The sequence below is a fragment of the Cydia strobilella genome, chromosome 17 (genome assembly GCF_947568885.1).
Source record: "Cydia strobilella chromosome 17, ilCydStro3.1, whole genome shotgun sequence".
In the NCBI taxonomy this organism is placed as follows: domain Eukaryota; kingdom Metazoa; phylum Arthropoda; class Insecta; order Lepidoptera; family Tortricidae; genus Cydia; species Cydia strobilella.
The window spans coordinates 13,235,219-13,260,004 of NC_086057.1; the positions used below are offsets into that span (position 1 = coordinate 13,235,219).

At 36.9% G+C, this 24,786-nt stretch overlaps 1 protein-coding gene across 2 annotated transcripts; it reads right to left on the reverse strand.

Annotated features, from left to right (window-relative positions):
* Positions 1 to 594: 594 nt before the first annotated feature.
* On the reverse strand, positions 595 to 23,039 carry LOC134748848 (organic cation transporter protein-like). 2 transcript variants are annotated; one of them, XM_063683669.1, is made up of 6 exons: positions 22,647 to 23,039; positions 11,462 to 11,670; positions 4,389 to 4,634; positions 3,477 to 4,112; positions 2,067 to 2,248; positions 595 to 1,166 (listed from the first exon to the last, which is right to left on the reverse strand). In XM_063683669.1, the coding sequence occupies exons 1-6, from the start codon at positions 22,805 to 22,807 to the stop codon at positions 1,005 to 1,007; spliced, it is 1,596 nt and encodes a 531-aa protein (XP_063539739.1). In that variant the 5' UTR covers positions 22,808 to 23,039; the 3' UTR covers positions 595 to 1,004. The 2 variants fall into 2 exon arrangements, with proteins under 2 accessions (XP_063539739.1, XP_063539738.1); XM_063683668.1 differs by having other exon boundaries at positions 596 to 1,166; positions 4,389 to 4,644; positions 11,466 to 11,670; positions 22,647 to 23,037.
* Positions 23,040 to 24,786: the final 1,747 nt, after the last annotated feature.

Below are 24,786 nucleotides of genomic sequence, written 5' to 3' on the forward strand. Positions count from 1 at the left end.
ATTGAGGCTCAAAAATAGGCGTATAATAAATATAACCTATAAGCCTAAGCATTATTCTAGCCCCATGATCACTGCTTACATGTGTCATGATTTTGTACTAATTATATCAAAAAGTGCAAGCAAATATGAATTTTACTTGGCAACATTCTTAAAATATCTGAATTTAGGGTGATGGGTAATGTTTAATGACTTACCTGGCAACACTAAGCGGGAGTTAAAGAGACGGTCGACTGAAGGACTTGTATCCATGGTCATGAAAAAAATTAAAAAAAAATTAAAAAGTTAAAGAGACGGTGGTTCAGACTCGGCCACTTGGATTGGGGAAGTCAAGGAGACAACATCTTGATGTGGTAATGGGTAATGGGTGAGCAAAGTTAAAGAGGTACCTCCATTTTATAACACGAGCAATCAAAGAGATATGTCTTATAATACATGTTAACAATTAACATACTTATAGGAAGACCAAAATAAAATAACCGTGTTGAGTATTATTTGTTGTGTTAGTATTAAAAATAAATACAAATCGGAGACATGAAAATACTTTAATTCACATTCACAATAGGGTATTTTTGACTGTAAGTATTTAAAATATATTTTTTTCTACTCGTCGCCTATAATGGATGAATGGTTGTTTGCATACAGACCCATCTGTAATCATATACATTTGGAACAGTTGCATTTCTTTTGTTTTGTTTAATTTTCGAACAAAACAACTCTACATTATGGGTAAAAAAATTCACTACAAAATTTTGGATTTTACATTCGGCTATACGGCTTAATTCGAACAATGCTTATAAGATGCCACACCGATACGATACCGATCTCTCAGTGTCAAAAGTGACGTTCTTGGTTGAAGAAATCACTTGACACTGACAGATCAGTATCGTATCGGTGTGACATCTTATAAGCATTGTTCGAATTAGGCCGTTACAATTTATTTTTATTATGGTCGGCTAAACTAAATATAAAACACTGTATACCGGCACAGCCATATTCACAGTTATTTACTCTGCACTGACACTTTTCGGCCTCGCTAGTCGTTCGGCCTCCTCAATAGTGTCTGGTAGCGGCACGTTGAGGGTCTCCGGTAGAATGAGGACCATGGCGCTGGCAGTCAGCGCGAGGCTGCCAAAGAATATGGATGGCAGGTTGTCGTAGTACAGGGCCTGGAAAATGGAATGAATGAATGTTTATTTGTAGCAAACAAGCGTGTAAGCGAAACAGGTGTTTCATTTTTGTTGGAATCGGTATGGCACACTTTTATATAGTAGCGGTGGTAAACATCTCCTAGTAAGCTAGTGCCTGCGGATACCAGGAGTCCAGAAGATGCAGAATCAACACTTTTGATGCAGGCATCTTTAAACTAAGTTACATGCGCCTGCGCCAAAGAAGGCCCTGTTCTTGCCTAGGGTGGGTTTAAATTTTGCGTCCATGTCCGCTAGTACTAGTAGACAAAACTGCAAGCTCATATTAAACATTCTTATGGGATATCTCTTATGGCTATTCTTATGGAAAAATAACGGTGTGCCTTCTTTGGTGCAGGTACCTTATTAACTATGCGAGCCCGGTGACCAAGAGAGGTTTTAGCCTCTGACACTAGAAATTGCCACTGCCCTATTTTGCGTCATTTTGCAGTGCCAGTAAATTATTCAATACTAAATATTAATAAATAAAAATAAAAAACCAAGGGCGATCAGATTTTGTGGGTTTCGTTATTCCAGTTGGGCGTCCTAATAAAAAGTTTTCAATACAAAATTGTAAGGAAATTATTAAGCGCGCAAGACAACTCCAAAATAAATTCAGTTGCCGTATATTATGTTAAGGAACTATGTCTGTCTAGCAATGGTATAGCGTATCACCGCACTGTCGAAGTCGTCAGAAACTCTGTATACTTCGTGTACACTTATACGGACCAGCAGATCTTGACACTTACCAGTAGAGGTGTGTGGAGCCAACGGGCAACGTCGAACCGACACGGTCCAGCGAGGATCATATCGCCACTAGAGACTGTCGGACGCTCGTCAGGAACCCTGACACGTAGATGTACAGTAGACCTAGACACTTACCAGCAGAGGTGTGAGTGGAGCCAACGTCGAACCGATACGGCCCAGCGAGGAACATATCGCCAGTAGAGATTGTCGGACGCTCGTCGGAAACACCTCGGATACGTAGATGTACACGGAGCTGTAGGCTACCGTAATTGAGAATTTTCCAGAGAGGTATATGATGAGAGACAGGAGTTTTTGGTCTGTGAACAAATTTCAATATTTAGATTTTTTTACCAGGCTTACATGTTATTTTATTACCAGGGTATTACCGGCGGCCGGTGGTAATGCAATTATTAAGAATATTCCGAGGAAAATTCTACGAAAACAATAATAAATAATCGTACAGAGTATAACAATTGTGTAATTAGCAGGCATTGTAAACTGCGAGCGAAATCCATTAAAGCACTAGGGTTTTCATACGTCTAACTGGTCATACGTCATTTAAATGGATTTCGCTCGCAGTTTACGATGCCTGGTAATTAGTTATATGAACTTTAAAACCAATAACACAATATAATTCAAAAAACTTGTCATGCTCAACAAATTTAAGTTTATGGTTCGTGAACTAATGATAGATCTGGTTTCCGATACAAGATATTGCACGTCAATGCATTCCTCATAACTCTCCACTCACGCAATACCATTGAATCTCCAATAAGCTCGATCCCCAAGTCCCTTCATTCATTTATTCATCCAATGTTTATTAAACAAGCTTTACTTCTATGTACGAAGTTTGAAAAGCCACTTAAATTATTTATGTGTTATCTATTTCTCTTCCGAGCCACATCTAAACAGCCATGGTACCGAAATCGGCTTAACTTGAATATTCCATTAATTCAAGCTCTTGAGCACACAGGGATCGCAGTGTAAACAGAGGGGAAAATTCCAAGTCAACGGCAACTGTTTTGGAATAGACGAGATATATATGGCACCAGCTATGTTGTTTGAATTAAGAAAACTATCAGCACTATTAGCCCTTAAGGTAACATTCGGATGAAGACTGCAGATCAATTTCTTTGATTTGATTTGAAGATTTGAAATGAGTGATGTTTATTTACTACCCGGTTACTACACTCCAATACTGCCGCGATTAGAGCTTTCAATCATTTTATCAAGTAAAAACGGTGCTTTAATGCAGCTGAAGTCGCCAATTGAATGTCTCTTAAGTCTCATTTAAGGTTCAATTCATATTCTGGGTCACTTACCATTGTTGGTGGAAAAATAAATATTTTGATCGAATTTAAATTTTACTATCAATTTGTTTTTCACAATCTTCATATATGTATGTAATCATCATGCTCGACCATCCCAAATGTTACTTTTGATTACCCATTGTACTGCGCAAATATTATCAAGAGTAATCATAATCAATAACTAGTCGCCAATCGTAAAACCTATTTAAACTCAACAAAAGATAAATAATCTCACCTTTTGGTATAAATGATAGACCGATGCACAGGCACGCACTTAAAATGTACATTATTATCAAAATCTTCTTCCTACCAAATCTGTCCAATACTAATAAACACGCAAAATTCGCTGGGATCTCCACAAACCCAACTAACATAAAGTTCACATACTTGTTACCGCCTAGCCCCACTGAATTAATAGAAAGTCCGTAATACACAAAAGTACATGTTATCCACAAAAATGAACACACGATCACTCTTGTTCTTATAATCCTAGATTTGAGCACTTTTACAAAAGAAGATGTTCCTCCGTTTTCTCTGTCTACTTTTTTAATTTCTTGAGGTTCAGTTACTTTCATTTCGAATATTGGATTAAGTTCTTCGGAAACATCAACATTGTTCATTTTGGCAGCTTTTTTGAGGATTTCTACAGCTTCCTCGTTACGTCCTTTGCTTAACAACCATCGCACACTTTCGTTCAGTAACCAGATGTAAGACAGAACCAACATGGCGGGGGCGTATATAATTCTTAGAAGCTGTCTCCAGTCTTGTAGCCACCAAGACAGGCCAGGTAGAGTCATCAAGCCGAAGGTGAATATGAAGTTAATTAAAGTGTTACCAAAGACTCGGCCTTTAGGCCCCACTAGCTCCATTGCTGAAAATGAAAATAATTTACTTAGACACCATTAAAGAAGTGGCGCCTCGAAGTTTATGCTAGTGTCAGTAGGATTTTTTTTAACAATACCTATTAGTAATAAATCCAATATGAAAACAGCTCGCCGTTAGCGATATTTGTAACAAAATTATCAATTTACAATGTAAAACCAAACTGAAATAACATAACTAAACCATGTAACAAACTAATTATTTAAAAAATTGCAGAAATATTACGCAGATTGCGGAAGTGGCTAAATTTTTCTCTCAAAATTACCTAATACAAATGCAGTAGTGTATGCTCCTGCTCCCAGCGCTGCTTCCAAAAACTCAAATACGACCATCATGACGTAATTGACAGAAAAAGATCTTGCGAATCCAAATATCCCATTCATGAGGGATGCGACGGCTAAAGCTTTTTTCCTCCCGAATCTGTCTGACATTATTCCCGTGAGTGGCAGGGACACGAATAGCCCTGAGTTGTGGATGGTCCCGATTAATGTTCTCTTCCAGTTTTGGCATCCTAAATCAAACTGTAACAAAACAATCGAAATTAAACTATCGTGAGACATTTTTCAAAATATTTAGATAAATACGGTTTCACTCACTATTATTTTTAGTCGCTTAAAAACTAAAACCGTGTGAGTGAGTGAAACCGTATTGATCTAAATATTTTGTAACAAAACATATTGGTATTAGGTCGCATTTTGCCAACCTTAATGTAAGATGGTTTATACATATTATAACTGCTTAGCGTATTTGGTTGGTGAGCGGTCAGCATCAATTAGAATTAGTAACAGTCTATTTAGCCAACTATAATTGGAACACATTTCTAAACGCCCATGAATGGAATCTATATTGCTAGTTAAGGTGACGTTAAGTACCTACCTGCTGAAGGCAACTAAGGGTAGGTACGTATTAACATTGATAACGGCGTTTGATAATCAACAAATAGCAACGAGGTCCTAATGACATTAGAATGTGTGTTAATGATATAACTTGTATGTAAATAATTGTCGACTCGAACTAAGCCGCGTTAATATTTATGATAAGGTCTCGTTGACCTTTTCAGAAACTATGTATTTAGATTTACAATTTAATAGCATAGGCTTAGATAACCATTAGGTTATTTTATTTTTAACTGACGACCCGCCCCGGCTTCGCACGGGTAGTTCAACTAAGGGTTTGTTGCACCAAACCGTCTGTCACCGTTAAAGCATTCGCAATTATTTTTTTGTATGGGAAGTTTCATAGATCTCTGCAGTTTGACGTTGATCAGTCTGCCAACTGTGGTTGGTGCAGCTGGCCCTAATTTACACAAAACCTTTACAAATTATACATATACACGTTCCTCTTGAAAGTCTTGAATCACTCTATTTAAAAAACCGAATCAAAATCCGTTGCGTAGTTTTATACCTATAGATCTAAGCATACATAAGGACAGACATCCATCCAGACAGCAGGAAGCGACTTTATTTTATACTATGTAGTGATGAATATTGAAGGGTGGCCAACACAAGAAAGTAGAAAAACGTTATCTGCTTCTCTGTTACTCGAATATGCAAGAGCGATAGAGAAGCAGATAACATTTTGGAATGATTGTATTATATTCAAAAAATCAATGTGCTCTGAGTATATGAGCAATGTGCCAAATGTGCTTAACATTTCAAGCACTGTGCCTTTTGTGACTCAGTTCAAAAACAAAGTGAGTCGCCTACCTGTTAGCAGAATGCCGAGAGTCGGACCACCCTAAGTTTTGCATGTCAAGTACAAGTGCTAAGGTATCGAGCTTACAGATATATGTATTGTATGCATTCTAACTGCCAAGTTTGTGCAAAGTTAACATGATGATAGTCAAGTGTGTTCGCAGTTATTTAGCTAACAAATTTTCGTGAAAGTAATATTTTTATAATATGTATACCCATTGTATACCTAAACACAGTACTGTACCTATTATATATATAAAGTTTAAACTCCAAAGATATTCGTAACTCCAAAACATGTTGCATCAGGCGGTGACGTTTTGGACACAAGTGCTATTACATAATATAACCAAGGTACTTTGGCCTAGATAGGGAAATGCCTTTAATTTGATACATTTGGGGCATTTTCTATGAAAAGGGACCTTATTGTCGATGGCGCTTACGCCGCACAGCGTCGCGCGGCATTGTATTTATATCGAAGCATCGTTTATAATGGCGTACGCGCCATCGACAATAAGGTCCCTTTTTATAGAAAATACAACATTTAATCAATGTAATCAAATCATGGACGAGGTAACTAGGAAGTTCCCTGCCAATCTGATTAAGATCATAATTTGCAACAATGGCGAGATGTCAAAGCAATCAGACAATACCTATTCGTTGTTTCTGAGTATCGAATCAATAGTAATCAAACGGGGCTTAAGATGTGAAGCTATTGTCTAATAAATTAACAAGGTAGCGGGTGATACAGGTATTCATTACTATTGTTCCCTGGCTTTGTAGAATGGGATTGTCCGAGGATACGGAACGCTCCGAGTGTGTACGCTCAGCCATCTTCTTCTTTATTTGCCATGCCCCAAGAGCGTTTTCCTACATCCGCGTAGTTAGGCAGCGAGACGCCGTTTTAGCGGCCACGCACACTACAACAAACATTATGCCTACACATACGCACACAAACAAATATTATCGGTCCGACAGCTTACAAGGGGCTCCGACATGGCTGAGATTATCGGAAGCGCCTTTCCGATATCGGATGTCGGAAGGCGCCCATGAGAAAACCATCTGCTGGAGAGTGCCAATAACGGACGGCGTCGACCACCTTCGCCAACTCTCTCCTGCTCTTAGCCATTGTTGTCAAGCCAGTTGATTCTCCTTCTTCCCCTTGCCCTCAATTTTTCATTCCAATATTAATTGTACTATATTGTGTTTGTCATTCCTGTATACGTGTCCAAAATATCGCCTTCCAAGATTCTCTAGGTTAAGAAAGGGCTAACGCAAAATTGTAAAATTGCATGTAAAAAATACGCAAGTAAGTATAACGGGTTAGCACTGATTGACTAGCACGTTATATTTTCGCGGATTAGCAAAGTAATATTTTGGTATTAGATAATATGGATTTCCGCAAAGTAACGCCTGATTCTATTTATTATACAAAATTGTAATTTTCATAGTGTAATTTTTACACGTTTTAATTAAGGGCAAAGGCTACGATAAAAATGACACGGAAACTAGATTATATTTGTATATCTTTACCCTGCTTTTCATAAGAAGTATTATCAAATAGCTTGTGATATAGCTGAGGGATCTGATGCGTAAAATTTTAAGCAGGTATATTTTCAGACTTTCAGAGTAATTGAGATAAAATGTAAAAACCCGCGCAACGGTCATACCTTCCTCCTGGCTTTCAGCTGCCTCCATAATGTGTTATTCATGTTACACATGTCTATTGACGATCAAACTCATCAAAATGAAAAATAAATACTGGAACAAAGCTTCAGAATTTACACTTTAGTTCAGTGTCAATCAACTTACTAAGATAATTATATCGTCGCGAATGGCGACAGGAATAGACGATTTCATATCTTAATCATTGCTCAACAATGTGTCAATATTTGTATTAATTTAATACCTTGCTTAAGCGAATAAACATGCTATCAGTACAATGTACGCCGTCTTTATCATTAAGATAGTATAGACGAAACTTACAATTATGAAATGTACAATAAACCATGTCAACAAATACTACTTATTAACTATCGCTGTGTACTTATCATTTTGTGTACAGTGCAAGGATAGTTGACCCCCTGTCCCTGAAAACAGATTTCTATGGGGGTGGGGTCAGTTATCTCTGCAGCAGACTATACATCTGCAGAAAATATCACTAATGTAGTAGAAATGTATGTATATATGTAGATATTTATGTAAGTATATCATATAAATTATATGTTTAAGTGTATGAATTCATAGTATATTAATTAGTATTTACTTTGTATATACTTATTTTGTAAATAGTAGGTAGCGATTATCGTTTTAATTTTTCGAGTATTAATCCTGCACCTAACAACCATCTCTTTTTAGCCCAGTGGTTGACTGGTAGAGAATGCCTTATGGCATTAAGTCCGCCATTTGTACTTATAATTTTATGTGCAATAAAGTTTAAAATAAAATAAATAAATAATAAATCTGGAATAAATCTGTTTTTGGGTTGAATTCTCATTTTACACTATTTAGATACCACGACTTATTAACTAAATTTCGAGATTTTGAGTGAAAATCCGGGACACATAACACAAATAATACATATTGTATAATATTTTGTAAGTACTGGACAGACGGATTTGACAAATTTCCATGGCTATAATCGGGGCATCTGGTCACTTTACCCTTTATTGAAAGTTAGTATGATTTCTGTGAATGCTACATAGCATGGAAAACATAATATTGGATAGGCACTGTAAAAGCGTAGCTATCCATTTTAAAAGAACCTTGTAAACATGTAGTTGTAAACCACCTTAAGACAGCTCGCTCTTCCGAAAAGTACCTTTTCATATCTCATGCTCAGAAATAGGGTCATTTTTGTGCTAAAAGGTGTGCAGAAAATGATACGTCTCTGCACTAGAGCACTTTACGTTCTAAGTACGATTTTTTCTATTTTTTTACAATAAGCAATTGAAATTTGGGTTTAAATAATTTTGTTATAAAATTTCCATTCTGATATTTAACTACCCATTCCATAAATAACGATACTTATGCTTAAATTTTTTATTGAAAGTACCCTCAAGAAATACTATAAAAGCCAAACAACCTCGGCAGAAATGAGTGTCTTTCATCCCTCGGTTAACAATCTACTATTGCCCACATGTAGTAATTATCTAATTGGTCTACTCAACACAAACAAACACGGCAAATACAATTACAATTATGCTTTGTTTGTGTGCTTCACGTTACCTACGTCTCAGACGATATGAATATGATGATGAGTTGTTTGACACGGAGGTGATAATAAGACGAAAGTGGAGGGTGAGCGAAATCGCCTTTTCATACAAACGTATTCTCCTCATTTTGCTCTCTGGATATTAACATTATTGAAAATATTTTGACACAATTTGTTGTACATCAAACACAGCTATGCCTCTAACGTTTGGTTTTTTCGAATTTTTATTTATTATAAGAGTTAAGACCATTTAGAAATTTATATGAAATCTGTTTTTTTTACTCCAAATTTTTTCAATAATCAAAAAATCTAAAAAAGTCAAAAAGGTACATAGCTATGGTCAATATATGTCAAATTATGTAAAAATATTTACCATAATGTCAATATCCATGTACATGTATTTTTCTTTGTAGTGCACAATAAAGTATTTTATTATTATTATTATTATTATTATCCATAAAGGAATAGGGACTACGTTTGTATGGAGATGCGGTCGTTCCCTTTCCTCTTAAAGAAGCATTCTCAGCGACATTCCAACATTGATAATTTTATTATCTATCGAATATTCAGGCCGATGCTGTTTAAACAATGTGACATGGTTGTCATCCTAATTTAATCAGCATTTTAATGACTCACACTGATTAGTGCCATTAGTAGTCACGAAATGCAATCAAGCAGCCAAGTTGTAGTACTTTGTAGAAACGAAACGCTATTGTCTCTATCACTCTTCCTTATTAGTGCGATAGAGATAGCGTTTCGTTTTGTTTCTCTGCGAACGATTGTCACCTCGTCTTACGCGTACTTACAGTTGATTCAAATTTACCATTTCTTTAAGGCTTTGAACTGGTTTTTTAAGATTTTGACGATCGTCTTGATGATTGGCGAGCTTCTCAAGCACGACTTTCACTTCCACCAATCAGCGTAAGCGATTTTGAAAGTCGTGTCAGAGCAATTTAAAAACTATAACAAATGGATTTATCGCGTATATCATTACTAGAAAATAGTTGTATTGTATAACTAGCCTTTTATGAACCGATTTTGCACGAACAACCAGCCTTAAAGTTTATAGTTTATTATGGTTCATTATTTTTGTATGTGGGTATTTTTGCACATTGTAGCTTTTCTTCAGTCACCCGTTGACCACGAACGCTGTAAAGGGTTCGAAACGTCGGGATGTATTATAAATTCAATATATGCGATATAATCCGTTTTCATAGTTTTATTTAATAACAAATGGATTTTAAATCGGACTCTGAAGGCACGACGACTCAAGGTTGTATCAAAATGAGATGAAAACTGTATCAAATTTGATAAAATCGAATCGGCCTTATTGATAACCTTTTGACTAACGGGCGGCGTCGCGTGACGTTATAAAAGGTCGCCATATTATTCATTTGATCTCTGACCCGAACCTGATTTGGTCCTATTAAAGTCAACTCGTGGTGAAATAAAATTCATTATCAATGAATGTCTATTTCGAATGGTAACAAGTGAGTTTTGAGTTTTGACACAATAATTTATGTGCTTATTTGAATCAAACGATTGTTTCCTATTATCTCCTTAGCTGATTTAGTTACTGTCTTTACAGTTTATGTCCCCTTCCCCACTAGAACGCCTTGCAATATTTTTGCCATTTTGCTATCCTCTGCCGTAAATTTTGTCGGCTTGTCTTATTGTATTTTAGGCGTTCCAGAATTAAGCTACGTGAAAAAGTACCCTAAAGACTAAACCTAAGTGGTCTAAAATCGTGCGTGCGTGCTCATTTGTGACGAATCACGCGGCCGAATTAGCAACGCACATGTAGCGTGGATTTGCATGCTTCATATCATAACCTGTTTCGACATCGGCTGGAGAATAATATACAATGAGCAACATAATTAACGGATCGGTTGGTTGGATTCTGAAGTTCAGGCGGGGCAGAGGTAAACCAATTAAGAGATCACGGGACGACCTCGACGCAATGGATTATTGAAACGGATTCGACCCATAAATGGGTGAAAATGGGGCCCCCGATTTTTAACTACCTACGTCTACTGATATGATGTGGTGGAGGTGTTTTTAACTCTATTTCGACGAGCTTGCCTTTTGAATGTCACCCTTAATTCTACATGCTCATAAGAATAAATTTACCTTTGCCCTGTCGATCCGATACTGGCAAGTATTTAAATACGATTCCCACCGACTGGGCAGAGCGGAGCGCATTTCTCATTTGGACGCCGGCAAGCCGGTCGGCTCCTCGCTGACGCGGACGGCTGCGGACGGACTCCATCGCTTCTACCATACATAATTTATCACCACATTGAAAATGCGCTCCGGTGGACTCCAGCCGGTCGGTGGGTATCGTAACTTAGGCTGTTACCGTTTTGTCATCAGAAGGTATTTTTCAACTTTATGTACCTACTTTTTGATATTTCTTTTAATGCTTTTGTTTACTTACATCTCTGACTACTGAATCCTCATCGCTGTACTGTATAGCATCACATCCTATGGTGATGTTCGTATTAAATGTAGCAGCACTGCAGGTCTCGTTGCCGACTATAGCTGCATACCTCTTACATTTGGATAATCGGTCGCCCTCAAGAGGTAAAGCGCTGGTTAGCCAGCTTGTATCATTGAGGCCTTCGCATTGTTCTATTTTACATCTGAAACAATAAAAAAACAAATTAATATTCCTGAAATACTAACATACCTTCCTTCCTTCAAAAAAATATTGATTGGTTATTCGCATAGAAATTACCGACAGAGACGCAACGATTATTTATGAAAGTAGGTACACCCATGACAATAAATGAAATGCTCACGTTATAAATAAAAAATAAAAACGTTCTAATAGTAAGCAATTCATTTCTACATTTAGTATTTTAAGCGTACAGTAAAGCTCTAATTGTACACCCCACTCCAGCGCTGTGTAGTAACTCAATGCAGACATTGACGACTATTCAGTAACTTACACGACTGTATCGAAATTTGCCATCTCTGTACTTGTACTATGTAAATCCAGGCTTGTCGTTCGACGCCTGTGAATTGAGAGGTAAATTCGTCTAGTTAGTATCGTTGTTCGTGACATACCTTAGGTTTATAGTGTGATATATCACGTTACCTTTATGGTAACTTTAATGCTTTCCTTATATGTGCCTAAATGCTTTTCTTATATGTGTTAATCATAAAATTAACTCAAATGTAAAGGTAACTACAGACTTCTATTCAAAATTTGCAATATTTTACCTGTCAGTTTAAAACATAAATACCTACTTGCGATCAATAACCATGGCCGGCAGGAGCTTAACTCAGAGGATGCATTAACACCAGTTAATCACACACACATCACAAAGGCTGTGACTTCAGGCAAACCATGCGTTCCTAGAATTAATAACTACTACGGGGATAGAACCCTTAGGAAAAGAATTCCATACTTACTTAATAGTTTGCCCGAGGCCATAAAATGTGAAAATAAGAAGTCTAAATTTAAATATATGTTAAAAATACACTATCTCAATATTTTGGAGTAATTGCACTACTATACTATATATTTTAAGTTAAGTACATTATTAGTACATATGTAACTAGAGACTGATGACCCCACAGTCAAACTCCTAATTAAGTTTTGCGGGGCTATGATTATAGTATGAAATGAATACTCTGTATTTTATTAAATAAATAAAAATAAAAAAAGTAATAGAGTCATAGAAATTCGAAATGGACATTGTCAACAATTGCTGTTTGCAAGGCTTGCAATTCGATTATTCGAATATTTTTTATTACTCGAAAAAATATGTCGAATATTCGAATATTTGGCCGCTCAGTTTTCAAATATTCGAATATTTTTTAATACTAGAAAAAATCTATTTCATCGTTATAGTTACAGTTTTTGTGTGTTTTACTGGGTATTTACAGTGATTTGTGAGGAATGAGGAATGGTATGTATACCCAAATGCGAAGGAAATAATATTTTTACTGTATTCCTCTAGATAGAGTCGATAGGCTTCGTGAAATTACAGCTAAACCCAACTCAATTTAAAAGAAAACGAAATCAAAAATATGTTATTTTTAGTTTTTACGGTGCGGCTAATACTTTTTGTAGGACTTTAGGTACAGGCAAGCAAAGTTATAAGTTTAAGTTAAAAGTCTGTTTATTCAGTACAAGCGTACCTTAAGCGAATATTCGAAGTCTAAACCTTGCCCCTTATTGTTATTCGTAAATTTGACATATCCAACCTGCCCAACTAATCTAACCAACTAACCATGCACTTTTAGCTGACGAATAATCCACTTATGGACCGCGAGCCAGGCGCAAATTTCGTCAGTCATCGCCGCCCGGGCGAAAACTCGTATAGCGGTTAACGGCTATGTATGATGAACCCTCGTGAACGTCAGCTGCCGCTCCGTTGGTGGGTTGAGGAATGGCAGCTACCGAAACGCGTAACACGGTCTTTCCACCGCGATACGACCGGCTGACGATTTGTTTTATTAACAATAGCATCTAAACTATCATCTGACAAAGTATCAAACGGGAGGCGATGACGCCGATGACTGAAAAGAATTTTCTTTTTTACATGTTCATGTGACCAGCTGACGGTCTTTCCACAGCGATACAATGGGTGGACGATTTTGTTTACTCACAATAGCATCTAAACTATCATCAGATTTTTTTTTATAGACTTTATTTGCTGCCATTCCTCAACCCACCAACGGAGCGGCAGCTGACGTTCACGAGGGTTCATCATACATAGCCGTTAACCACTATACGAGTTTTCGCCCGGGAGGCGATTGGTCATGGAAATCTGTTCCTGGCCCGCGGTCTATTAGTAGTCAGCCGACTTTTTCCCTTCAATATTCCAATATCATAATAGCCAGCTATCAGGAATCAAAACTCCATAATCATAAATCATTTATTGCAAACCATGGTACATAGTTTTAACTAGCCTCTAATTTTTGCGTTTCGACTCGTTTTTATAAATGTGGGCATCTCATAGAAAGTGGATTTCTGTGCTAATATCATTAGTTTTTACAACATCTGGAAATAATTTTTGAATAAAATGATAAAAAACCGATTTGTCGTTCCTTTCCTTATTTTTAGGGTTCCGTACCCAAAGGGTAAAAACGGGACCCTATTACTAAGACTCCGCTGTCCGTCTGTCTGTCTGTCTGTCACCAGGCTGTATCTCATGAACCGTGACAGCTAGACCGTTGAAATTTTCACAGATGATGTATTTCTGTTGCCGCTATAACAACAAATACTAAAAACAGAATAATATAAATATTTAAATGGGGCTCCCATACAACAAACGTGATTTTTTTTTGCTGTTTTTTCCGTAATGGTACGGAACCCTTCGTGCGCGAGTCCGACTCGCACTTGGCTGGTTTTTTTTTATAATATTCGAATATCGAATATAAAACGTTTAAAAAAACTGAATACACTCATCAAAGCATCGGTTTATCACCGACAGAGACCAGTGGTCTCGATCTAACATAGATCTAGGTCATCACACGGAGGCTGCAGAAACGTGATTTGACACACCAAATGCAGGGGCTTTATTCTTGAATGTACATTTGACATGTCAACATTATATTCAAGCTGCATTAGTTGCATGTGCTTGCTCGTTTTAACATCTAGCCGCCCAGGTGCCTATAAAGAGGTCTCCCATTCCATTCTATTTAGAATTGCGTTTGTCTTGGCAAGTTTCGACATGTGGGCGGCTAGAGAATAAACTATAACAGAATGTTTTCTATAATTTAAAGAGAGCAAAGCTTCCTAATTTTTTGTAGGTAGGTTGATTTGAGCAACAAAAGCCTAGTTTTAGATTTTTTTTATTAGTTTCATTTGTTCTGTTCTCTTCATTTCTGATTTTTTTAAGTCTTAATTTTTTTTAATTTAAATTTAAAATGTTCTAAAATATAAATATTCATCAACCTGGGGGTTGATAAAGCCAGACCAAACTAACTCTACGAGACATTTGCAATGACGAAGTGTGGCTATGCTTTTGTCATTTTATTATGGACATATGCCGTTAATAAAGACACTCCCTCGCTTTGTTCCTTTGAAAATCAGTGCGAAAAGAGCTTAGTTAGACTGACTTTTATATGTTATAAATTTCACTTTATATATTGTAATATAATATAAGTAATATTGTAATTAAATCGTAATAACTGGCTTTGATAGCGCAAGAACCAACAAACATTTAAAAATTTTAGATAGCAAAACTCGCTGGCTTGACGTGATTGTATAAATGCAATGGCATTATATTGAAATCTAATTTTCGTTTCCGAACACATGTCCTGGGGCCTGCGTACGAATTACGTGTCCTAGTTGCTGAAGTGCATTGTTTATATTTGCTGGGACGGTTAAAATTATTTGGCTGGGCCCAGATCTCGTACTATACGGGAATAGTATATGTGCAGTCCTCATACAAAGTCCTGTCCCGTTAAGTCTTTTTACAAGGACTGATGCTGACTTTGGTAGGTATCTCTGGTTTATTTACTCTAATATTTTAATATATCATATCGTATACTCTTAAGACTAACTATTTACAACATTTGTCAATTATTTTATTTTGTAATGTGAGCAGGAGCGATATTTTTCCTTCAAGACCCATATAAAATTTTTGCGAGCTCTATGTTCGGATATATTTGCACCTGTCGCCAATATTTTTATTTGACTAGTTAATTGTTCTGTAAATTCAAGAATGTCACTAAATTCCACTTTGGATAATACTAAACAAAAGTTTGGCAAAAGTTTGTAAAAGTTTGGCAAAATTATATGGGTTTGAATACTTTTATACCATGCTTTTTCGACTTTGTATGAAAACAGGTGCCATTTCATTTCTCTTTTTATGTATATATTTCGAAGATATTCTGTCGACAATTTCAGGTCTTAGCAATGATTTGACCTTCTTCTTTGGAACCTTGGAGCTTGTTATGACTTTGTGATATGTTTATTTAAATTTTTCTGCGAATACAAAATCTTAGTGGCAAATCGATCGAAAGTTTCGCAAAAAACCCTTTCTTCATTTTTGCATTAGGGTGGGTATGTGTAAATGTATGAATTAAAATGGTTTATTTTGATATGAATCACTAGTCAAGGGCTATATAAATAATATAGTTAGTTAGGTACAGATAAAATAAGCTCATCTGAAAGTTTTGTATCTTAATGTGTTCATGTAAAAAAACTTTACGGGAACGACGACCTTATATGGGAGTGGTTTACCTATCTACTGTCCGTATTGCGCGGCGGCGCGGCGCGTTCTCGATGAAACTAGTGTTAAACAACTTCAGGATCCATAACAACTTTGAACTTCTCTCTCATTCTGATTACATGGGTACGAAAGTTCAAGCGGTTTAGTCGCGCATGGCATAGAGAAACATTTAACAACTCGCATATCGAAATAGGCCGGCTCATGATTGTTGAATCATGAGCCCTATTTCGATAGCGAGTTGTTAAATGTTCCTTCCTACGCATACGCGTTCTTGCATACCTTGGTATGCAAGGTAGGTAGGGAAGAAGAATGAATATTTCCAGCAATCCTCACGCGTGGTCTGCAATAGCTTTTCGCGCGAGCTGCTTTATTTTGTTAGCGGTATTCCGAGTACATTCCGTAAAGCTATAGCTCCGTCACTGTGTCAATAAGATCCGTCCGGCGTCCATCGAGTTGAAGATAATTATAATATAGGTATTTAACAGTAATCATTTGTCTGAACGCTTCACAGGCACACATCATTTGAGAGTTATTGTAAGTTGCAAATAAATAAATATTATTGGATTTTGAGTTTTACACAAACTGACTATCCTACAGTAAGCTATATAATCACCCTTGACTCAGGAACAAATAACCGTGCCCTTCGCACAAATAAATTCCCTTACCAGAATTTGAACCCGGGAACATCGGCTTCATAGGCAGGGTACATGGCTACCCACTAGGCCAGACAGATCACTGGGGGAGTTTTCCAGTTAGCGTGCGTGTGAATGGACAAGCCGGATTGAATCAGCTTCTAACACGCCGAGCCACAAATGGAAACACTCCCTTGTGCAAACAGCCACATATTACAAACCTGTCAGCTCATATCACGTGATATCACTTACACTCGGTCTAACCCGCGCAATCAATCACGCAGTACGGAACGATATTAATTGTGTTATGTGATGATTAATTCAACTGCCGCGCTTTTTCATTCGTAATCGATCCTATCTTACTTTATCTGGGCCCCGCTTAACTCAGATGGCTAAATGTTACTTTTTCATATTTCCAACAAACAATACCAGTTAGCTGAATATGAATATTAGTTAACTGACAGATTTTGCTCGCAGCTATTGCAGTGAGCAAAATCCGTCAGTTAACTGATGTAAAAACAGCTCGATTAGTATATTTTAGTTATTTCCGTAGCGTTATGTCATTATGGTATTTACTGTGAGGTGGTGTACCATTTTTGTTCTGCTGTAGAGGGTTCTGGTGCTATTCGAGCAATATATAAAATAAACCATGGAGGAGTCTCTATGGTTAAGTGAGTACTTAGAGCCAATCAATTTCATGATCTGCCTCATTTTACAAAACTTCCAAGAAGAGAATCTCAAACAAAGAAATAAATTCCAAACGGTCCCAATGTAAAGGGTTCTATCCGTGAGGAGTTGACGGGCGGGAAGGTTGCAAGTTAAGCATCTATCATTTAATCTTAATTTTTATCTAAGCTAAAGAGGGTAAAACAGTACATTCAGCATGACAGCTAACACACTAAAACCGTGGGTTTGTCGACCGTAGGCGGGACAAGGTTTATATTTATACGATAAATAATTCAGCTGCATTATCGAAATAAAAATAAACTGCTAAAATGAGAGGGAAAGCTCAACTTGATTTGATATCAGGGAGTCTGTTCGGAAAGACCCCCCCCCCCATATATTGTATTGGCCCCATACATTCCACGACTCTTTTCTTTCCGCACAGACTCTATCCGTCCGTTCGTCTAAGCCATACAGGTTGCATTTTCCGCATTCAAGCGTAGTGAATAGTTCAATCAGCGAAACGCTTCCACGAGAAATATCGAGCGGAAGTCGACAAATCACGGTGACGAGCTAAACAGGAAATGTTACAAGCTCAGACTTATTCATAAAACTAAATAGTAATATTATGCGCTCGTTTTTATATCGAATAGCCCAATATGTAGACAAATATTTCTACACTCTGCAGGAGTTTTTTGATGAGGTATCACTGGTCGACTGTTTTAGCTATTTGTTTGTGACTTGAAAGTATGGCGCAGGATGCATTCCAATAAAATTGTAGCAAGTTTTTTGGGCATGATTGGTTAGTAAATAAGTCCTTGAGGTTAAGTCTGATCCTAAAAATAAAAATAGTAAAGTAAGACAGTTTGTCAGATTGTATTATTGGATTCAATCCATTATACGTGATGAGATGAGTTATCTTCAAAAGAAACTTAATAAAAGAAAAAAAAAATTAATGTAAATAGTTGGACGGTTTCTCATCAGGTTATAATAAAAATATAATAAAGGAACATATATAGATAGATAGGTAGGTAGGAATACATGTTGGAATATTAAAAATATGTTAATTTAACTCTATCCAATATAATATCTCATTTCTATAAGTCTTTAGATTTCTATCTAAAGACTATATATAGGGGGTCTATATAAGTAAATTTAATTTGAAAGCACTTTCAACTAATTTCTGCATATTTCATTGACTACAATATTTTCTATAGAAGGTGCGTTATTCTTTTGTAGCTTTCCTTTTCGTAATAATAATAATCAAATATTTAAATATAGGTAACTATTATTGAAAATGAAGGTTTAAAATTAGTGAGTCTGTGAGATGTAGATCTCGCTAGTCTAATGGCTCCACCATCTTGAAAAACTAAATGATTATTGAACCCACTCAAAAAAGATCACGACAATCGGTTGAGAATTGCGACCTGCAGAAAAGAACACCCGGACATACGAACGCATTATTGCCCAACCTGAAACGGAGACCTTCGCATTGCTCAATCAATTATGTAAAATAGTAAAAAGAACCTATTAGAAACAAATGTTTTTATATAGGTATATATTATTACGATGTTGATCTTAATCTAGTGTTAATCTTTGAAAGCTGTAGTTGTTTAACACCTCTTCGCATGCCATGTTCTGTTCTGCAAAACCTAGCTTACCCTAAATACGTCAGCCCGTCAGCCCGCGGCAACTGACAGCAACAACAACCTATAAACTTTAACGATATAGGCACCTACTAACATATAGACAACAACCATGAAAAATTTGCTTCAAAACAAAATGCTGCTCACATGCATTAGATTATCTTATTACGGTTCTGTGCCCAAAGGGTCAAAACGGGACGCTGTTACTAAGACTCCGTTGTCCGTCTGTCTGTCACCAGGCTGTATCTCATGAACCGTTACAGCTAGACAGTTAAAATTTTCACAGATGATGTATTTCTGTTGCCGCTATAACAACAAATACTAAAATTATTATTATTATTTGTATCTCCTTGGATATCACGGGCCTATAAATCCCGGTCTTTTGATAGGCTTGCGTGGGGATATAGATCCAACACGTAGAGGCCCCTTGGAGAGCTTTAATGTCATGTAGAACGCCTGCTGGAACCTGTTCACAGGCGCAACAATAGACACCCATGAACCGGTCGCAGCAGGCATTGGGACTATTGCAGAAAAAGTGAACAGTATACCGGTCTATGGATTGAAGTTTGGGTGGACAATGAGACTGGGCTATTGTAAAGAAGTCCGGACACCTGCCATAACAATGTTAAAACACGTTATCGAGGCAGGTGGTGACTTGCCGCTGACTAGATGGGCCCCTGAAACTGCCGTCGTGAAGACGACCAGGAGCAACACCGGTGTGAGCGGCTCAGGGGTGTCGAGAGGTGTGCGCCGCTTTCTACCCAGTGACTGTTAACAGCCACTGTGCCAACTCGCGTCTTATGCATCTTTCACTTCCACCCCTGGAGCATATAGCTCTTACGACTCCCCTCTGGACGGCCAATAAAGGCAAGCCAGAGCTGAGAGTCCTGCGGGTCCCCTTGGGGTCCACTCCGACCGACGAAGACACGCCGGAGACGGAGACCCTGACCGACTCTCTGGAGCACTCGGGTCCGTGGGGTCGTCACTCCCCAACAGCTCGCCACAAGCTGCCCTTTATTATTATTATTTTTTATTATTATTTATTTCATTAACAATTTTTACATCGTGTTTGAAATGGTACTTATTAAATATATCTACAATTAATACTAACTTAATAATCAATTAAAACTTAAGATAATAACAAGAAAACAATGTACACACAAAAAGTATGGAACCCTCGGTGGGTGAGTCCGACTCGCACTTGTCCGGTTTTTTATATGGGTAACTTTTTCGAGGAGCGCATTTAGAAACGTGAAACATAAAATTTTACCACATAATTTGACCAGACAAATAAAAAACTGTAACAGATATTTGACCATAATTCTTTAAGGTAATACTCGTAAATTCGTATAGTTGATATCTTCATGAAGCAACGTGCACGATAGCTGCCGCTCCGTTGGTGGATTGAGGAATGCTAGCGCCAAACGCGTTGAAGAAAGGTTACATCATAAATTGCTAATTTAGGCAGTTTACGAGTTATCGTCTCGGAGGACTGCACTGCAGCAATCATATACCTTCTTGACGAAATATAATGTGCAACAATCTTAGAAACAGCTTGCTACGGAATATGCGCAATTAATATTTATTCAACTATACACGATGCTTGTGCATAATTAAAATTCCAACTTTATTTATTCGTCATCTACCATAATTTAAACAAGACACACGAAAACAATTTCGTGGCGCAAATTTGCCAAGCGATGCGTCGCATAACGCGTCGAGCGCAGAACTCGAGTCAGATGCAAATGTATGGAAATTACTCAGGGCTATGAGACGAGCAGTCTGATTTGAGACGAGATGTACTGCAGTTCATTTGCAAATCTGCATGTGCTATGCGTGAACTGCAGCTTCTGAGTACCTTTGTAAAAAAATGGTACTTACATTACAGCCTCTACTCTTTTATTTAACGGAAATAAATAAAAATAATAAATACAAAGCTTTTATTTTAGGCAGTTAATAATCCTATACAAATATTACCCACTATAAACAGACAGGATAATTCACTAGCGCATATTTTCCCAGTCATCTTATCACAGTAAAATAATCTTTATGCTTATGATACAGGGGTTAATTTTGTATAGCAAAGTGAATATCATTAGTTCCACTATCTTGTAAGAGCGTGCCTGCAATGTCAGTGTGATAGACAGGAAATAAAGTATGCAGTTCCTAGTAAAGGTTACAGGAAGGAAATTGTAGATGGTAGCGATTTAACAAGTAAATGTTTGGATTTTTAAATGGTTTATTTCTTATTGCGGGTGTCTATGGTGTCATAAAAACACAAAAATAGTACAAGTGTTTATCTATTTATATACGGAGGCCGAAGGTCCATATCCGGGAGGATGAGGTCCGCGGGAGGCACGGAGGATGCAAAGGCCGAAGGTCCGGTACCACGTAGGGCCGTACCGTAGGCCCGCAACGACCGAAAGAGGCGTGCCTTTAGTATTCAAGTGTGAGTCGGACTTATGATAAAAACCGGTCAAGTGCGAGTTGGACTCGCGCACGAAGGGTTCCGTACCACTACGCAAAAAACGGCAACAAAAATCACGTTTGTTGTATGGGAGCCCCCCTTAAATATTAATTTTATTCTGTTTTGAGTATTTGTTGTTATAGCGGCAACAGAAATACACCATCTGTGAAAATTTCAACTGTCTAGCTATCACGGTTCATGAGATACAGCCTGGTGACAGACGGACAGACGGACAGCGGAGTCTTAGTAATAGGGTCCCGTTTTTACCCTTTGGGTACGGAACCCTATAAACGTGGTTGAGCTTTGTTGGCATTGGTACTTGTTCTGTTTAGTGTGCCATATTTTATTGATTACTTCATCAACATCTTAGTTTAGGTACTAACATAGTAATTTAAGTATATTTGTAACTAACAAAATATAGATTGTAATATCGCCCGAAATATTTTTTAGTAGTAAAGAAAATGGTTTTCAACTTTGTATCTCTTGGGACAGTACAAGATACGTGACTATCAGACTAAAACGAATCTTACTAACCATTTTTGATCGTATAAATAACGGATAAGAAACAGCTTTAATGCAACCCAGGGGTGAAACCAGGCCAAGGGCATCGACAAACTTATTAATACCATTGGCCAAAATTGGTATACATAATCCTCAATACAATTCGCATATACATACCGACATCAGTGACGCGAGCAGTCGCAAAAATAACTTTGTAATGAGGGACCCTTGACTGAGGGTCTTTCGATGCTCAGCGCATGCGCTCTTGATCACCGGTATGTCGTGATTTGATAAAATATAACCTAAATTTACAGAATTTCATGCTCAAAAAGCTCGTAGAAAAGAGTTTTATGAATGAAACTAATATTATTTTTAGGTTAAAATATTGTTTAAGTGTTCAGAATTAGAAATTATGTACGGATAGTAGCATTTATGATGCAATATTTACCTCCTATTAAATAATGTAATTTAAGCTATATATTTCTATTCAATACTTTGTATTAGTATTAAACATACCTGTAATTTATATCGCTGGCCTCGAACACAAACACAGAACCGTACATTCCCGCCAAATAAATCGGAAACAATAACAACGCATAGTTCACAATATTGTACTTTCCGAACGCGCCCAACTGCTGCAAAATCCGGTCCAAATTTATTGCAGACTCGTTAATCATCTTGAACAAAATCAGTATTTAAGTCTTTTAAATAAAATAAAATACACGCGCTAGCTAACACGTTGACGGCTGCCGCTATGCATATTGACATATACAACGCACATGCGTAGAACCGCTTCCCGAACACACAGTTTTTTTTTAAACATTTATGGCCGAACACACTGTTTTTTTAAGGACGTTTTTCTTTGTCGATCAAAACACGCAACGAAAACAAAAATACACACGCGTTATCGGGACAAAACGCGAAAGAGTAGTGCAACGTTAAGAATAAACTAATAACCTACTCGCTTCGAAAGTCGTACGATTTCTGCTTGAGACAAAGATAGGGAATGTCTTCAGCGTGATTTAAGGAGCGTTTGAGCGGGACGACTATATTTCTATATGTTGTCCTGTAGATAACTGGTATTTGTTAATTGTAAAATTATCACTATCAGTTACAAAGTATTGACACGAATTAGTTTATCAGCAGGGTTGTAAATATTTATTTTTAGTGTAGATGTAAATCGTAAATATAAATATATTTACCTGTAACGCATTGCACATTATTTTACAAGAAGGTTAAGTTATTATAGCTCATTTAATATCAAACAAAAGTTACTTGATTATAGGTACTGTATAATTTTAAATTATGCGATTATGAAAATTAAATGTCTTGATGCTTAACTTAAATGTCCAAATTAAAATGTTATTAAGTAATACTAACTCATTTTAGTTGTAGTATCTTAGTTTTTTAGTATTTAGTATTAATAATTTTAGTTTTAATTTTTAGTTAAGAACTTACTAACAATGCTATGGACCTATGAGTTGTCTGAAAATAAACGCATTTTATTTTATTATTTATTTTATTTTATTAATTAGATGTAGTTATTTTTAACTTTTTCCGTTCCGTTTAAGGTAAAATGACGTTAGAGCATAATGTTAAACTTGACATTATTTTAAACGTCAAACTATAGATATAAGTACTGTTTAACTGATGCGTTTGGTACGAACGTATGTCTTTACCCATCACAGAACAATAACAAGCAATATTTAAATTCAAAAACATCATATCCGCAGTCTCGTGCACGATAATCCATCTCGCTCACGCTTACGCTCAGTGAGAGTGAGAGAAGAACACGAACCAACTGGGCCTGAACTCATTGTGTATAATACTTACTAGGCTTATTGGTCCCTTTTGTCAAATAAAGGGAAGCTAGCCAGTAATTTAGTACTTAGTCCATAAATAAAGGATACCGGTAAGTGGACAAATCCTTCATGCGAGTCAGCTAATTCTTAAATTGGATGATTGCTCTATGGGCCAAGACATTGCCATTGGATATAGATGTAGTTCTTTAATTCTTTTTTTACTTTCTAATATTTTAAGCGACTCGAATATTGCTGTGACATTTTATAGCTTACTTATTTACATCATTTATATTATACAGTAACTCTAGCCTCGATAAGATCAAACCTTCGCTAACACGAAAAAAAAAAAACGCTATACCCTTCCTTTCCAAGCCAAAACCTCTACAACTAGAAATATTTGACCTCATTATCGTTGGATACCGTAGTGTAGTATCCAACGCTTGCGGAGGTTGTGCAATAAAGAGGATTTGTATTTTATTGTATTGTATCCAACGATTCCCTTCACAGTAATTTAGTACAATTTTGTTTTGTATTTGTTGCGTAGAGGAAAATGGGGACTACGTACCGTTTGTATGGAGAAACGGTCGCGTGACGCCATCCCCTTTCCTCTTAAGGTATGCGTATAAAATTTCATTTTCTAATTTAATTGAAATAGGTACCTAAATATCGATATACGGATACCGGCATTCGATAAATTAAACTGATCACGACAGGTCGGCAACGCCCCGAGAATTCTGGACTCTGGAGGCGTTTTTGATCTGGATTGAGTGTCAATTGACATTTCTTTAATAAAAAACGCCACTTTTGACACTGACAGATCATATCCATAACAAATCCAGATCAAGTTCATCAAC